Source organism: Macaca fascicularis, chromosome 9, assembly GCF_037993035.2.
Source record: "Macaca fascicularis isolate 582-1 chromosome 9, T2T-MFA8v1.1".
Lineage (NCBI taxonomy): Eukaryota > Metazoa > Chordata > Mammalia > Primates > Cercopithecidae > Macaca > Macaca fascicularis.
In genome coordinates, this window is record NC_088383.1 from 102,925,492 (window position 1) to 102,943,870 (window position 18,379).

An 18,379-nucleotide genomic window follows, 5' to 3' on the forward strand; every position below is an offset into this window, starting at 1 on the left:
GCAGTGAGAGCTGGCAGCAGTCCAGTGGGCATGGGGGTTCACAGATACCAGGTTCCAGCAGTCTGAGCTGTCCATGGTCAGCTGTGGGGGCCAACACCTCTTTTGTCTATATTGCTCAGGCTCTCCAGAGAGAGGCCAGCAGCTGTTCCTCCATGTCCTATAACTGTTTTATACCAAATCAGAAAGAAACTGACCTCAGGAGGTAAATTTGAGGTCTCCCCCAGACCTGTATCATTCATGTGCGTTTTTTTTACGTGTCTCATTGGGCTGGCCTCCATCCTCCCACCTCCCACTGCCATCATGGAAATCATCTCTGACAAGGCCAAACAGCCTATCTAATCCCCTGGACTTTGGCCAATAGTGGGTTCCATAAGGACTCCCCTTGGTCTTTCACAGCATAGGACAATCAGGAGCTTGTTGCAAATACTCACTTGGGTGGAAGTCAAGGGAAAGCAATGAGAATATACATGAAGGGACCAATTCTCAAGACAATTGGTGGGCAAATGGACGCAAACTTAGCCCAAGACATGAAAGAATAACAAATACCTCCAAGATTTTGGTCCTGGGGAAATGAAGGTTGTGCTATAAAAAGAACATGAAAAGTTAGATCCAGTTTGGATATCTTGACTTTGAGATGCTGGGACATTCAAGTAGAATGCCAACAGAGGCATTAGGATTTTATTGGGGCGAGAGGTCAAAACCAGAGTCACACATTTATAAGCCATGTGCTTAACTGCGATGGTTACAGCTTGAGGTGAGCTTTCTTAGGATGAGAGAGTGGTGTGCAAAGGACTGAGAACTTTCAGGCTGAAAGGCTGCAAGGGGGCCAGAAATGAGCACCATGGCTGGAGAGTTAAGAAGAAAGCCACAATAAGGTAGTGTCCTGAGCCAAGACTCAAAGAAGGTCCTTGGAGTTGGGCTTAAAGTTGTAGTTTCCCAAGCCCCCTCCACAAAACAACTCTGTGGTGATTTTAACACACCCAGTCATAGTATCCCAAAATGAATCACTAGACACTTTGGCATAGTCGTTTTGTTCCTATGAGAAGTGGGTTCGACTGGCTAGCCATATAAAAAAGAATGGGACTGGACCCCCTACCTCTCACCATATACAAAAATTAACTCAAGATGGATTAAAGACTTAAATGTAAGACCTCAAACTGTATAAGTCCTAGAAGAAAACCTAGGAAAAGCTCTCTGGATGTTGGCCTAGGCAAAAAATTTATGACTAAGTCCTCAAAAGCAAATGCAACAAAAACAAAAATAGACAAATAGGACTTAATTAAACTAAAGAGCTTCTGGACAGCAGAAGTGGGTTTGACTTTGTCAATAAAGATTTTCTACTTAAATCATCAAACGTAGCTTAAAAACTTATTAACTGCATAGTTAAATATAAAACAGTTCCTATACAACCTTGTTTATTGCTAGATTAGATACATCGCATAGGTGGAATCCACATAGTAAGTACACAATGAGTACTAAATGTGTAATAGCATTTGCTCAACAAGTGGAACGCTGCAAATCTATGACCTTCTAGGTTTTGGTCCCGTTTCAGTCGAAAAGGGAAAATGAACAATTATGAGTTCCCTCATAATTTAAACTCTGGTACCCAAACTACAGCAAATGGTTAAAAGCCTGGGCTTTGGAGTCACCCGCATGTGATTCAGAATTCTGGCCTCATTAGTTAACTACCTGTGAATATTTGGACAAGTTACTTAACATCTCTGAGTTTCCTCATCTATAAAATGGAATACTAATTGTACATCAGCCACGGAGTTGCTGATAGAATTGAATAAGATACTTAAATAAGAATTTTCAAGTAATATACTTAGATAGCTAAGCAGCACATTCTGTAAATGTTAGCAAATAATTTTATCAGTATCATTATTACTGCTGCCTTTTATAGGGGAAAAAAATTCCAAGTCCATATGTGTTTTTCTCATTAACTTAAGTGACTTGACCTACCCAAAGTCTGGTACAGGTTATTTCTACAATAGTATGTTCAAAATCAGAAATATCATGCACTGATTTTAGGTCATAGAGCTATTTTAATTGATACTCGTATCATCAAAGGTTGAAAATGTGATTATAATAACAAACAACAATAAAAGGTGGATGTTCAACATTACTTTCAAAATATATATAGATTTTCTTTCTTTGAAACAAACATAATTTTTAAAAATATCAGATTGTTTATGATATGAAGTCATGGTTACAGTCACGTTGCAATTTACCATCTGTTCTTGTCCAAAATACAGGTCCAAGTTAGAGCCAGAATTGCAAAACGACAGTAAATGTCTGTTGGTCTTGTACAAAGCTCTTCTCAGTTAGACCATACTTAAACATGGAATATATTCATATAGAAATGAATGTAGAGTTAAACATGAAAATCAATCAATGCGATATATCACATTACTAGAACAATGGACAAAAACCACATGGACATCTCAATAGACATAGAAAACCCATTTCACAAAATCCAACATCTTTTTATGAAAAAAACACTCAACAAAATAGAAATAGAAAGGAACTTCCCCAACCTGATAAAGTGCATCTATGCAAAGCTCACAGCTAACATCACACATACTGGTGAAAGACTAAAAACTTTCCACCTAAGGTCAAGAACCAAAAATGATGTACTGTCAGTTCTAGCCAGGGCAGTTAGACCTAAACGAATGGAAAGACATCCTGTATTCATGAAATGGAAGATTTAGCATTGTTTGAGTGGCAATATATTTGCAAAGCAATCTGTAGATTAAGTACAATCTGTATAGAATTCAACCTGTCTTTTTTGCAGGAATAAACAGGGAACCCAGAATAGCCAAAATAATTTTTTTTAAGATTTCTCATTTCAAAACTTACTACAGAGCTGTAGTAACCAAAATATTGTGATACAGGCATAAAGACAGACATAAAGACCGATGGAATAGAACACAGAGCCCAAAAATAAACCCTAACATATATGGTCAAATAATTTTCAACAAAGACGCCGAAACCATTCGGTGGGGAAGGAACAAGCCTTCCAGTAAATGGTGCTGGGGAAACTGGATATTCACATGCCAAACAATGAAGTTGGACCCTTACCTTGCACCATGTATAAAAGTTAACTCAGAATGAATCAAAGACCTACACAGAAGACCTAGAACTATAAAATTCATAGAAAATGTAGAGGAAAAGCTTCACGATATTGGGTCTGGCAATGATTTGGATATATACCAAAGGTACAGGTAAGAAACGAAAAAAATAGATAAATTGGAATTAAAAACTTTTCTGCATCAAAGGACACTATCAACAGAGTAAAAAGGCAACCTACAGAATGGGAGAAAATATTTGCAAATCACATCTATAATAAGAGATTAATAGCCAGAATATATAGAGAACTAAAATTCAACAACAGAAAACCCAACAACACAATTCAAAAATGGGCAAAGGACTTGAATAGGCGTTTCTCTAAAGAAAATGTACAAATGGCCATTAAGCACATAAAAAGATGCACAGCATCATTAGTCATTAGGAACATTAACATCAAAACCACAAAGTACAGGACGGGCATGGTGACTTATGCCTCTAATCCCAACACTTTAGGAGGCCAAGGTGGGAAGATTGCTTGAGGCCAGGAGTTCAAGCCCAGCCTAGTCAACATTGCAAGACCCCTGTCTCTCTATATATATCTATATATATTTATATTTATTTATCTATTTATATAAATATATATAACTATATATTTAAAACTATATATTTATATATATTTCAAATTATATACTTAATATTATATATATTTAAAACTATATATATATATTTAAAACTATAAGGTACCACTTTACCCACTAGGATAGATAATTGGGAAAAAAAGTAAAAAGAAAACTAGTGTTGACAAGGATGTGGGGAAATTGAAGCCCCAAACATTGCTGGTGGGAACTTAAATTGGTACAACCCCTGTAGGAAACAATTGGAATGTCTTCCAAATGCTAAACATAGGAGTTACCATATGATCCAACAATCCACTGCTAGTTATATGTCCAAGAGAAGTGAAAATATACATTCACACAAAAATTTTATCCAAATGCTCATAACAACATTATTCATAACAGCCCAAAAATGTGAACAATCTAAATGTCCATCAACTGATGAATAAACAAAATGTGGTGTATACATACAATGGAATATTATTCAGTTATTAAAAAGAAATGAAATAGTCATACATATTACAACACTGATAAACCTTTAAATCATTATGCTGAGGGAAAGAAGCCAGACACAAAAGGCCACATATTCTGTGATCTCATTATATGAAATGTCCAGCATGGGGCAAATCCTTAGGGATAGAAGGTAGACTGGTAGTTGTCAGGGCCTGGGTGAGAGGGACTGGGGGAATGGAGTGATGGCCAACATATACAGGCTAACATGTTTTAGGAGGTGATCTACATTCTGAAATTGATTATGGTGATAGTTACATAACTCTGAATATACTAAAAACCACTGAATTGTACACTTTATTTTTTTTGTTCTTGTTTTTAAAAAAATACAGAATGCTTCACAAATGTATATGTCATCCTTGCGCAGGGGCCATGCTAATCTTCTCTGTATCATTCCAATTTTAGTATATATGCTGCTGAAGTGAGCACAAATTGTATACTTCAAACTATACACTTTAGAAAGTCAAAAAAAAAAAAAAAAAGAGAGAGACAGGGTCTCACTCTGTCGCCCAGGCTGGAGTGCGGTGGCGCAATCATAGCCCACTGCAGTCTCAAACTCCTGGGCTCAGGTGCCCCTCCCACCCCAGCCTCTCAAAGTGCTGGGATTATAGATGCGAGCTACTGTGCCCAGCCTAGAAAATAAATGTTACGGCATGTGAATTATATCTCAGTTTAAAAAAAGAATGGACATAAATAGCTCAGCAGTGTTTTAGCATGAAAGAATTTAACTCTGAGAATGTTCTGACATCTTGATGGGGTGTGATAATAATGCCACAGTGGAAGGGATGTGAATATTAACAGAAAAAAAAAAAAACTGTTTCCTCTACACTCACACTTCCGACACCAAATGTGTGGGGGTTTTCCACACCAACAATCTATTCTCCGTCTCTCCTGACACCGACTGGGTGTTTTATAACACAATTCTGACATTTTCCACCCGGAGCTAGCATCAGACACCACGGGTTAAGTAGGGGCTCAGTGCCACAGGACTGCTCCCACGTCAGACACCAATCACAAGTCCTGGGCCTTTGGTATTTCTGACCAAATTGGCTACAAATGGGGGTCTTCATGACTCTCTTCTGAGGTTCAATCATTTGCTCTAATGGGCTCATAGAACTCAGGGAAACACTTTACTTACTTTACCAGTTTATGATAAAGGACGCAAATGAACAGCCAGATGAAGGGGTGCATAGAGCAACGTGTGGGGAAAGAGGTGTGGAGATTCCATACCCTCTCTGGATGACCACCTTCCCAGCACCTCCTTGTGTTCATTCACCCAGAAGCTCTGTGTACCTCATAGTTGAGGAATTTTTATTGAGGCTTCATCACCTCAGCGTGATTAATTTAGTCAGTCTTCAGTTCCTTTCCCCTCCCCAGAGGATGGTGGGTGGGGCTTAAAGTTTCAAGCTTGTAATCATGCCTTGGTTTTTCTGGTGCGCAGCCCTCATCTTGAAGCTATCCAGGAGCCCACCAAGAGTTACCTCATTAGAACAAAAGACACTCCTATCACTAGGAAACTCTAAGGGATTTAGGACCATAGATGAGGGAAAAAAGATGCTCCTGGAGTTTTAGGAGCCCTATGCCAGGAACTGGGAGCAGAGACCATATATATATATCTTTTTTTTTATTTTATTGTGTCACACATATTCTTTTCATAGAGGGAAGAGCTGAAGAGTTAAGAACAGCCTTTTTTGGTGTTTTGGGGGAGCGGGGTCTTTTTTCAATGGGGGGATTCATTAGTACAGTGTGTGGCAAGATGATACAGACATTTCTTTTTATAAGAGTAAGTGAGGTATCACTTGGGATCTTAAAAAATATTTTCTTTTTATTATTGTGGGCACCACACCAAAGGGTGCAAGTTGCAGGTTATAAAAACAAAGCAAAAGTTTCCGTAGCCTGAAATGGTTGGAAATATGACTGAGTCTCCTCGTTAAGCTTCTAAGATGAAAGGCTCCAGAATTCCTTCTTCCTCTTGCAAATGTTAAATTAATGATGATAATAAGATGACTGATTATTGAGGGCTGAATATGTAGTAAACATTTACATGCATTTTCTTGTTTTAATTTCCCCATCATCACTGTGACATACCCATAGTTGTTTAGAACATATCCAAGGTCATGAAGCAAATCAGCAACTGAGCTGGGCTGCGATCACACATATTAGTCCCAAGATCCCACTCTACTTCTACTCTGGGGGATCTGCCCCCAGGAGCTTACAGCACCTGAGATCCTAACCACACCAGTAAGGGAGGCAGTGGAGTATGGAGACAATGCCCTGGACTGGGAGTCAGGGTTCCCAAGTTCTGGTCCACCTTTGCCACTAATCAGCTCTGTGACCCTGGGCAAGAAGCTTGGGCAAGAAGCTCAGAGGCATGGTTTTCTGATGTGTAAAGTGTGGAAAATTCATCCCAGCTCTCCCTGTAGTTCCTTCCAATTCAGGCATTCAGCCCGAGTCCTGCCTCTTTCACCCTCTGATTGTCATTTGTGTACTGAGACTAAAAGGAAGAAAACCTTCGAGTCAGTGTAGGCTGGTGATTTCAAGATGCTGGACTTTGGTGTTGGACCGATGTGGCACTGGTTCCATTACTTATCTCAGTGTGATGTTGAGCAAGTTCTTTAATTGTGTCCCCATCTGCTAATGGGAATAATAACAGCATGGGGTGCTGTGCTGTCTACATAGAGTGGTTGTGAGGATAGAGTGAGATCTTGGTAGAGAGTTTTAATGCAATTCCTGGCACATTGTAAGTACTGGGATGTTATATTATTATATGTTAAATAATATTATAATTTATTTATGATGATGGTTGTTGATTGTTACAAAACAGAGACACAGAATCCTTTCAGAATAATTAGTGTAGTTTAAATAGTTCACCCAGGTCAGACTTTGGAGCTCAGATTGCCTGCTTAGGCTGAATTTTGAAACCATTCCATATCTAGAAGGTCAGCCATACCTCAAGACTCTGCTGCTGGGTAAGAGGGCATCAGATTGTCACCAAAAACACTCCAGAGTTCCTCCTCTTGTAAACTTTGAGTCAGTGATGCCATCTTCCCCTATATGAGACAACATACTATTACAACTTACCATATGAATTTTGACTCACATATTCTTTTTTACCCAATGTAATCAGAAATAGATGAGTGATCAGTGAGTATTGATAAAACAGTTAGTTAATGTGCTATAAAAGGAATAGATGAGAAAATGCTGCTCCCTGGAAATTTCCCCATGCGGGTAGGGAATTTTTCTCTTTCAATGTTATTTAACATAGTAAGCACAGATAAAGTTATATTTACAAGATTGTTTATCACAGTGTTGTTATAATGGTAAAAAGATGTAAATATAACATAAAGAGCCATCAAAAATCTAATATTACAAGAATAGCCTCAGAGTTGGGGGAAAAGTGCATTATAGAGTTTTTTTAAGCTAGAAAAGAATGTGTTCTCTGATCCTAATTTTATGAATATTGCGTGTATTTATAGATAAATATGAAATGCAACAACAAAAGTATTAGCAGAGATTACCTCTGGGTATAAGATTCTTATTTTAAATTTTCTTTTTTTTTTTTTTTTTTTTTGAGATGGAGTTTCGCTCTCGTTGCCCAGGCTGGAGTGCAATGGCGCAATCTCGGCTCACCACAACCTCCGCCTCCCGGGTTTAAGCGATTCTCCCGCCTCAGCGTCCCGCAAATTTTCTTCTTTATACTTCTTTATATTTTCTACGTTTTGCACAGTGAGCAAAAGTTGTTTTTTTGTTAATGAAGATTCTATCAACTTTTTTCTTTTTGCTGTAAGGCTCTTCTGTCTGGTAGATTGTTTCATCTAAATATGTCTTAACTCTCAGTCTGAATATATTGGTTTTTTTTTCTCTTTTAAGTACTGACTTAGAAGTAATATGCTTCATTGATTTTGTGAGCTCATCTTTTTCATGTAATGTTCAGGACAAGCCAGACACATTTGTTGCAAGATTGATTTTGTTACTTTGAAAACCAATAACAGATAATAAGATAAAATCACCAATTAACTAACCTTTTTCTAAACCCATCGCTTCCCTGTTGAAAGCAATTTTCAGCTCTTCCTGAGATTTAGTGTATTTAAGTCAGCTCTGAATCTTCTATAAGAAGAAATCAATGTTCTTCTCTCTCTGTCTTATTTTATGTAATTAGAATTGCACCACTAAAGGACTATTAAATGTACAATTGAGAATCTAATACTTTTAAAAAGTCTACAAAATTAATTCAAAGCAAAGGAAAATGGATAGAGTAGATAAAATAAGTTTTTCCTACTTTCTTCTCTAGTTGTAACTTAAAATAACTTTAAAAAAAACAATATTACCATATATATTGGAAAAAAAATCTGAACAGGCCAAAAGCTGAGCCAGTTTTTTGAGCATGAGAAGATTGAGATTTTGTTGCCTTGAATTTTTTGGATATCATTTTGATTTTTTTTTTTTTTTTTTTTTGAGACGGAGTCTCACTCTGTTGCCCAGGCTGGAATGCAGTGGTGTCATCTCAGCTTACTGCAACCTCTGCCTCCTGGGTTCAAGTGATTCTTGTGCCTCAGCCTCCCAAGTAGCTGGGATTACAGGTGCCCACCACCTCGCCTGGCCTCTTTTTGTATTTTTAGTAGAGACGGGATTTCACCATGTTGGCAAGGCTGGTCTCCACCTCCTGACATCAGGTGATCCACCCTCCTCAGCCTCCCAAAGTGCTGGGATTACAGGTGTGAGCCACTGTGCACGGCCCATTTTGATCTATTTTTAAAAGTACTGTCATATGTGCATTACAAAAAAGTTGAGCAAAACAGAACTGTGTAAGAGATACACTATTATTTGGTGTGCACTGGACAGGGTATGCAACATGTACCTATATTTACAAAATTATCTTTCCCCTCAATAGGATAAGATTCCATTGTTCTCAACTTGCTTCTTTGTCCTCAATATTTTGTGAAATAAATTCAATTTCAGTACATATAAATTTACCTCACTTGGTCTATATTTTTGCAAGAGTTTCTGTTGGATAATATTGTAGAAGCAAGATTTCTAGTACAAAGAATAGACAGGCTTAAAATTTTGTTTTGCCTCTCAAGAAAGCTTGTACCCATTTCACCCCCCCTCATATGGAATGGGAATGAAAGATAAAGTTTCTGACACATAGGCACATGGAGATTCTCCCAGGTTTTGATAGGATATAATTGAAAATCACGATCAGAAGGTTGCTCAGCTGGCTTGGGGAGGAGATGCCTTCTAAAGTCAGAATCCTGTAAGGTATTCCTACCTAACTCTTCAACTCCATTCTCTACCCAGAAGAGAAAAAACCTGTGTGTGTGTGTGTGTGTGTGTGTGTGTGTGTGTGTGTGTGTAGAAATATGTCTCCTCTGCAAAGGATGCCTCAAAATGCTGAGTGTAACAGAGGGCAGATTTTTGGAGTCAGAGCTGCAATTAAATTTCAGCCCTGTCTCTCAATAGCAGGGTGTCTTTAAGCAAAATGTTTAACGTTTCTGACCTGTATTTTATCGTCTGTAGCAGGGAGATAATCACAACACCATACAGGGTTCACTGTGAGAATTAAATGTGTTACTTAACACAAAGGGCTAATAAATGGTGAGGACTAAGAGCTCAATTAATGGCTACCATTGAGACTTGAGAAAGGGTGATGATGACCAAGCCAAGGGCACCTTGGAGGGTAGAGTTTTGCCCACTTTTGCAGAAAACGTGAGACAATCACTAACAGTCTAGTTAAGATATGCTATGTGGGCCAGGCACAGTAGCTCACACCTGTAATCCTAGCATTTTGGGAGGCCGAGGCCGGTGGATCACCTGAGGGCAGGAGTTCAAGACCAGCCTGGCGAAACCCTGTCTCTACTAAAAAATGCGAATATTAGCTGGCATGGTGACACATGCCTGTAATCCTGGCTACTTGGGAGACTGAGGCTGGAGAATCGCTTGAACCCGGGAGGCAGAGGTTCATGCCACTGTACTCTAGCCTGGGCGACATAGCAAGACATCGTCTCAAAAAAAAAAAAAAAAAAAAGATATGCTATGTAACACTACAGCTTCCCCACCCACATCCTGGAACCCTGTTTGATTTTCACCATAACAATTTTATCATTTTCTCATATGCATCATTACTCATTTACTGTGCTTATTGTTTATCTCCTTTCTTAGGTGTTCCATATGAACAAAACTTTGTTCTTGTTCACTAAATTTCAACATTAGGATAGCTGAAAACAAAGCCTGGCACATAGTAGGCATCCTTTTTTTTTTTTTTGAGACAGAGTCTTGCTCTGTCGCCCAGGCTGGAGGGCAGTGGCGCGATCTCCGCTCATTGTAAGCTCCGCCGCCTCCCGGGTTCACGCCATTCTCCTGCCTCAGCCTCCTGAGAAGCTGGGACTACAGGCGCCCGCCACCACGCCGGGCTAATTTTTTTTTTTTTTTTTTTTTTTTTGTATTTTTAGTACAGACAGGGTTTCACCGTGTTTGCCAGGATGGTCTCAATCTCCTGACCTTGTGATCCACCCACTTTGGCCTCCCAAAGTGCTGGGATTACAGGCGTGAGCCACCATGCCTGGCCCATAGTAGGCACTCTTAATGAATGAATTTCTCCTTAACATTTCTGAAACCCATTCAGATGTATTGGCAGCTAATAATGCCAGCCCTTGGACACTGAGCATGCCCAGAATAACCCAGGCTCAGCTTGGGATAACACAGAGGACTGGGCCAGAAGCTAGAAACTTCAGGTTCTCTCTTAGCTTTTGCCAGTTCTGGGGCTGACCACTCACAAGCTGGATTTTTGGGCAATTCATGTAACAACTGAACTCAAGTTTTATTTAAAAAAACAAAACAAACAAACAAAAAACCCTAAAATTAGCAATGGCTACCTGTCATGACTCCCTTACATTATGCAGGATTCTGTGAGATTATCTTATAAACTCTGGATTTTCATCTGGGGCATAGCAAGAAAAAATGCTTTTAATTTTCATAGGGACCAAAAAGTAAAAAATAAATAAAAGAAAGAAAGAAATGGGAAATGGCAGGTTTTGCTGGACTCTAGCCCAAGCCCAAGGCTCTTGGGGGGATCAGGATCTGAACAAGCATTTTTAGAAACTACTAACCCTGAGGGAAGGGGTTCCCCAAAGGCACTGTACCCCAAGGCATTAGGTGGAAAATGCTCGTCAAATTTAGAGGCTTATGCCTTGGCCCTACCTAGTATTTCTGGGCTCTGCAATTTGTGGATAGCTTCTGGGAATGGCAGCTTATAACTGAGGTCAGAGCCTGGCTATCACCTGCATGGACAGAGAGGAGAGGGGAGGGGAAGGGAAGGGAGGGCTCTGTGTGGTGGCAAGAGGGCTCTATAGCGGTGCTGCAGCTTCTCAGAGCAGTATCCCTCAAGCAAAGACTTGGACTGGAATTCCCCTCCCTCAAGGTGGAATGATATCTAGGTTGACCCGGAGACCCAAAACTCTAGGCTGCATATGTGTTTTCATCCTCCCATCACCCCCATCTGCCTGTTTCTTCATGAGCCACACCTGTTCTCTAGTGCCTTCTAGAAAATAAAGCTTCCTTCCTGGTTTTCTACAGTGATGCTCCATCTCTCTTAGTATAGCATTCAGCCATGGGAAATAATTTACAAATTCCTAAATAATCCACAATCTCTCCCCTGCTTCTGTCTTTACATAGGATTCCAGCCACATGGCGAAGTAAGCCTCCTTGGAACCACCAACCTCACAAACTCCTTATGCTTCATTTCCCCCAATGAGAATCTCTGAGTATGATGAGAAGCATTCTGAAGACACTGTAATCCCCATGTAAATGATATAGAGACAGACAACAAGGTTGAGGATGTGCTATGTGCTATGATACTATATTCCCCCTCGTGGGAATTATTAATGGCTTTGAGAAGTCCTGCAGTTAAAAAAAAAAAAGCCTGTTTAACTTTGTTTAACCCAGTAGTTCCCTAAATTACTAACTAAGAAACTGTACTTTGCATAAATTGAGTGTGACACACTTTGGAAAATACTGATTTAAAGTATAGGAACATTCGTGTGAACTCATGGGGAGGAAAGGAGAGTGTGCTTCTGAGTTTCTGAGTTTCTATGTGCTACGCATTATCACATAGTTGTAGTGGTTCAAGTGATGGTTCCAGACTGACCAAGGAAGGAAACTGTTTACCCTCTTGGTCAAATCTTTAACTTTGGAGTTTGAAGAGGTTATTTTATCAGATCACTCCAAGTAAACTAACACAGTAATTGATTTATTCTGAATTAAATCACTTGAGATGCATCTATAAACCAGAATGCCAATGTGGCAATATCCTGAGTGATCAGGAACATGAGCTCTTGAGTCAAATAGATCCCGCTCAAATCCCAGCTCTCTGACTTACTGCTTATATGACCATATGTGAGCCTTAGCTCTCTTATGAATAAAATATGGACAATAATACTATCTATGTCCTGAATTAATCTATATAAAGCACTTGGAACAGGAAACTTTATTTTTGAGCAGAGAATCAGAATGTGAAGTTACTGTGTCTCATAGTAAATATTTCTAGGCTGTGACAGTATCTAAAGATACAGTCTTCAATATGGTTTGACTCTTGTCCCCACCCAAATCTCATCTCAAATTGTAATCCCCCCTTGTCAGAGTAGGGGCCTGGTGGGAGATAATTGGATCATGGGGGCAGATTTCTCCCTTGCTGTTCTTGTGATAGTGAGTGAGTTCTCATGAGACCTGATGGTTTTAAAGTGTGGCACTTCCCCCCACCCTCGTCCTCTCTCTCTCTCCTGCCACCATGTAAGATGTGCCTTGCTTCGCCTTCACCTTCTGCCATGATTGTAAGTTTCCTGAGGGCTCCCCCGCCATGCAGAACTGTGACTCAATTAAACCTCTTTCCTTTATAAATTATTCAGTCTCCAGTAGTTCTTTCAAGCAGTGTGAAAAGGGACTAATACAGCCTTACTCTTCTGTAGAATAACTTTTTTTTGTTTTTTTGAGACGGAGTTTCACTCTTGTTGCCCAGGCTGGCGTGTGATGATGCACCCTCCGCCGCCTGGATTCAAGTGATTCTCCTGTCTCAACCTCCTGAGTAGCTGGGATTACAGGTGCTCACTGACATGCCTGGCTAATTTTTTGTATTTTTAGTAGAGACAGGGTTTCATCATGTTTGCCAGGCTGGCCTCAAACTCCTGGCGTCAAGTGATCTGCCAGCCTCGGCCTCCCAAAGTGCTAGGATTACAAGAGTGAGCCGCCATGCCTGGCCTAGAATAACTATTAACTGAAGAATATGGGACTGAGAGTAAACAATGAGGTGGGTAATTTTATTCACCAGAAACTTCTTAAAAAGAAAAGAGCCACAGTGTCCAGCGGGCTTTATGAACTTCGCTTCATGGATGATGAGGAAGGACCAGGGGTCCTAGAACTATTCAGTTTTTAATCCATCTTCCAGTGGCCCACGTTGTTAGAGAGCAAGGCTCAGAGGTGAGTTTCAGCTGAGCACTAGGGCAATGTGTCATGTGAAGAGGAAACAGGACATAATAAGGAGAGCTCAACAAGGATGAGGGAAAGTGGGAAGTGTTTTTTTGGTTTGTTTTTTTTTATTAAATTATTATTATTTATTATTATTATTATACTTTAAGTTCTAGGGTACATGTGCACAACGTGCAGGTTTGTTACATATGTATACACGTGCCATGTTGGTGTGCTGCACCCATTAGCTCGTCATTTACATTAGGTATATCTCCTAATGCTATCCCTCCTCTCTCCCACCTCCCCACAATAGGACCCAGTGTGTGGTGTTCCCCTTCCTGTGTCCAAGTGATCTCATTGTTCAATTCCCACCTATGAGTGAGAACATGCGGTATTTAGTTTTCTGTTCTTGCGATAGTTTGCTGAGAATGATGGTTTCCAGCTGCATCCATGTCCCTACAAAGGATACGAACTCATCCTTTTTTATGGCTGCATAGTATTCCATGGTGTAGTGTTTTTAACAGCTGCTAAAAGTATGGAACTTTTAAAAGTAAGAAACAAAGAATTATGCCCCAAGAAGACTTCTGGGATGTTTTTCATGGTACATGATATGAAATCCCTGAGTAATCCAGCTTTAAGGAAACCTACATGAAAGGTCAACATTGTTTCAAAGCTTCTAGCATTCAATTTGTGTTCCTTTGAGTGTGATGTTATACTTATAGGGAGATACATGCTTATATTGGGACTGCCAGATTTATTAGGGTTACAATGACCAGGTTTCTTTCTATTCTTTAATTTATTTGGGTCTCTCTTATTGCTGTTTCCCACCAGTCACTAGACTTGTCATTCATTGTAACAGCATGTGATTCATACCTCAAGATATATTGCAGTTTCCCATATGACATCCTTTTTTTTTTTTTTTTTTTTTTTTTGAGACGGAGTCTCGCTCTGTCGCCCAGGCTGGAGTGCAGTGGCCGGATCTCGGCTCACTACAAGCTCCGCCTCCCGGGTTCCCGCCATTCTCCTGCCTCAGCCTCCCGGGTAGCTGGGACTACAGGCGCCCGCCACCTCGCCCGGCTAGTTTTTTGTATTTTTTAGTAGAGACGGGGTTTCACCGTGTTAGCCAGGATGGTCTTGATCTCCTGACCTCGTGATCCGCCCGTCTCGGCCTCCCAAAGTGCTGGGATTACAGGCTTGAGCCACCGCGCCCGGCCATGACATCTTATCTTACATTATTTGCATATTATATTACATTATCTCTTCTCTTATATATTAGAGAAGTGACTAGAGTTATTTTTATTTCCTCTGCAGAGTGCTATAGTTTGAGATCATGTCTTAGAGTTGGTTACTTCTGAGAAGAGTTCCTATATTTGGCTAATTCCATTGTATATAAATTATCAGTATCTAGGAATTTCAGTTGGCCTCTTTCATCAAGTCACATTCAGATTCAATTTTCAGGAAATGTAGTCAGTTTCTAAACTATTCAGAAAGTTGGGGAGGGAGGCCATGTAGGGTAGATTTAAGCATCAACTTGATTTTAATTTTTTTTTTTTTTTTTTTTTTTTTTTTTGAGGTGGAGTCTCGCTCTGTCGCCCAGGCTGGAGTGCAGTGGCCGGATCTCAGCTCACTGCAAGCTCCGCCTCCCGGGTTCCCGCCATTCTCCTGCCTCAGCCTCCCGAGTAGCTGGGACTACAGGTGCCGCCACCACGCCCGGCTAATTTTTTGTGTTTTTAGTAGAGACGGGGTTTCGCCGTGTTAGCCAGGATGGTCTCGATCTCCTGACCTCATGATCCGCCCGTCTCGGCCTCCCAAAGTGCTGGGATTACAGGCTTGAGCCACCGCGCCCGGCCGATTTTAATGTTTTTTTAATATAAGCTTAGATAAAACCAAATATAATTTGATAGTCCCCATTTTTTGCTGCAGAAGATTTTTGGTAATTTGGTCCAAAAAATGTATTAAAATGCTTAGAGTCAACCAGAACCAACCTGGTTTCCATTTTTCTGTCCCATATCCTCAATGGTTTAGTAATTTGGACAGAGAGGATGGCCTGATTTTTTGATCAGAAGATATAGTGACCATACTCATGGAAGAAGGAATTAGGGACTGTGGGCTACCTGGTGTAGAAGGTACATAGTGAAGGGAAAGATAGAGAGGATTTGGAGTTTAAAGTATAAGGGATGTCCTATTTGTTAGTTTTTAAGGAAAAAGGAAACTGAACATTTGGGTATGCAAAGAAGTCAGTAGAAAGCGAGGGATTAAAGGTGGAGATAACCACTGAAGCAAGTTCTGGAAGAGACAAAGGTAGATTTAATCACAAACCTGGGTGGGCCTTGCAGAGGAGGAAGCACATGCCATTCTCAGGTAAGCAGAAGATGGAGAAAATGTAAGGCATCTGAATTGAAGGAGTTTCTGACATGACCTACACTATCATAGTTAAGAAACAGTTGAAAGACTGTAAGGAAAGCAAACGCAGGTTTGGGAGTGTAAGAAGAATAGAAAAGAGGATAGTGAGTTGTTTAGGAAAAAATAAATAAGTTTGTGTCAACTTTGAGCCACACTGAGGGCCTAGCTGAAGTTAGATAACAGGAATTAGCAACAGCCCCATCACTAAGTAGCATACTTGTCAGTGTCATCATACAGCAGCCCAGAAGCCAAGGAATGGGTGGTTTGAGTCTGCCCAGCATTGGGGATTGGGATGTGCCTGGGGTGGAAAGTCAAGTTGTCTTCTTTGGGAATCTCTGGCTGGTGAGTGCCATCTAAAATGCTTATCGTGGCACCGGACCAAGGCCAAAGAACTAGAAGTTTGCTGAGGACAGAGAAGTTTTACTAGAGAGAATAGAAGGGAAGAAAGAAGTCAAATTCAAGGATGATGACTTCAGAGTTTAATAATACAGACATGAAGCAGTTTGGAGTTATAATTCCAAAGTTTTCTGCAATGGAGATTTAGAAAAGAGTCAGAGAATACTGAGGTCTGAATGTGAAGGAAGTCATCCTTACGAACTTTGCTGTTAGCCAGTGTCCAGGCTGGATGACAGGTATTTCCAGGAAGAGAATGAGTGACATGAATATGTGACATTTCCCCAACTTAGGTGATCACAAAATTGTTTTTTCTTGCAAATGCCAGTATTCCAGAGATCATACTTTGGAAAACTCTGTTCTAGGGCTCATCATAGACTTTCCGTTTGTCGAATGAATGAGTTACAGGTAAGAAGTTAAGAGGCAGCCTGGGAGGGTGTCAAAGAGAAGGCAAGTGTGGTGTCTCTAATTACAGGAATCATTTTGAGCCTAGGCATCCCCCACTCTGGGAGTTCCATCTCGTGCACTGCCACCTTCTCTGCTGCATCTCTCTGTCACCTTCTTGCTACCAGTTGTGGGCCAGGAGTAAGATTTATTTATTTAGATACATCTCCTTATTACCTATTCCTTTCTTATGTCGGTAGATGGTTCTGTTCTTGCAAACCCCCAAATAGATATCAATGAAATCAAAGTCACTCTTTGGGGGTGAAGGGTTGGCAGAGAATACCGTGACATTTTGAAACCTTTTGTCCAGAGAGTCTCTGGGTCCCCAGGTGTCCTGCCCATTTACACATAATATGCATATACATATTCCTCACCCCACAGCCTTCTTTCCTCTTCTATTTAAGTTGGCTATGCTTATACTCACCCTCATTTCATGTCACTCTGATGGTAGTTAGCAAAGGAGGATAAGGAGGCAAATGGTGTTTTACAAAGTGTAGTAAACTGGTTGGGGAATGATGTGCTAGATTAATGCTGCTTCTGAAAATGGAAAAAAAACAACCCTACCACCACCACCACCGCCACCGCCACTCCACCCCCACCTCATTAGGTGACTAGAAGACGGACAGGACAAATATCAGAAAGGCCTTTGTAACAAGAAAGAAAAATAGTACAGAACTCTTCACTAAGCAGGGGATTTGGTTAAAGAACATAGAAGATTTGAAATGGCTCTCAAGTAAATATCTGTTGCAGGGGACACCAGATTTGGTGTAACCACGGCTTCTGTTGCTTTGTTTTAGAACGCCAGCCAGGCCCCTCTGTGGCCAATTCCAACACCCTCCCTTCAAGTTCAGCTGGGATCAGCAAGGAGCTGATCGATCTGCAGCCTCTCATCCAGTTCCCAGAGGAAGTCGCCAGCATCCTGATGGAGCAGGAGCAGAGTATTTACCGCAGGGTCTTGCCGGTCGACTACCTTTGCTTCTTAACACGGGACTTGGGCACTCCCGAATGCCAGAGGTCCCTGCCCTGCCTCAAAGCATCCATCTCAGCGTCAATTCTTACCACTCAGAATGGAGAGCACAATGCCCTTGAAGATCTGGTGATGAGGTTTAATGAGGTAAGAAGCCAGTTTTTGATGTCTTGGTATTTGACTCACCCAGAAGTGATTTTCAAGCATACCTCCCCTTCTAGGTTTGTCTGTTCCTGATGTGTCTCATTTCACTCTGTCTTGCCACTTCCATGATGGCTGTTTTTCTTTCCAGGCAAAGAGACAGACATCACATTGCAATCCTTCCTCTCACTGTTCCCCAACTTGCCCTTAAGCCTAATTGATCTCAACTCCATTCCATAGCATTACCCAGTCCACCAATCCTAGTCCCTTTGGGCACCCAGAATGCCAATCTCCAACCCCTTCCTCTCCCCCACCAACCTCTCATTCCCAAAGGTGCTTTTAAAACCACATGTCTCAATTTTGAGTCTTGACAGCATGATCC

The 18,379-nt window shown here is 40.7% G+C and overlaps 1 protein-coding gene and 1 non-coding gene across 15 annotated transcripts in view; one reads left to right on the forward strand and one right to left on the reverse strand.

Annotated features, from left to right (window-relative positions):
* Positions 1 to 18,379, forward strand: part of PLCE1 (phospholipase C epsilon 1) — a 349,469-nt gene that overhangs the window by 177,953 nt on the left and 153,137 nt on the right. For all 14 annotated transcript variants that reach the window (XR_012417971.1, XR_012417972.1, XM_005565986.5 and 11 more), the window contains one exon: positions 17,687 to 18,003. Coding sequence is in view for 12 of the 14 variants with exons in the window: in XM_005565986.5 (XP_005566043.3) it covers positions 17,687 to 18,003 (317 nt within the window). In the remaining 2 variants the exon portion in view is untranslated. The remainder of the gene's footprint in view (positions 1 to 17,686; positions 18,004 to 18,379) is intronic.
* Positions 4,516 to 4,622, reverse strand: LOC123567047 (U6 spliceosomal RNA). Its single transcript, XR_006689742.1, has one exon. It is a non-coding gene; the product is annotated as a U6 spliceosomal RNA (small nuclear RNA).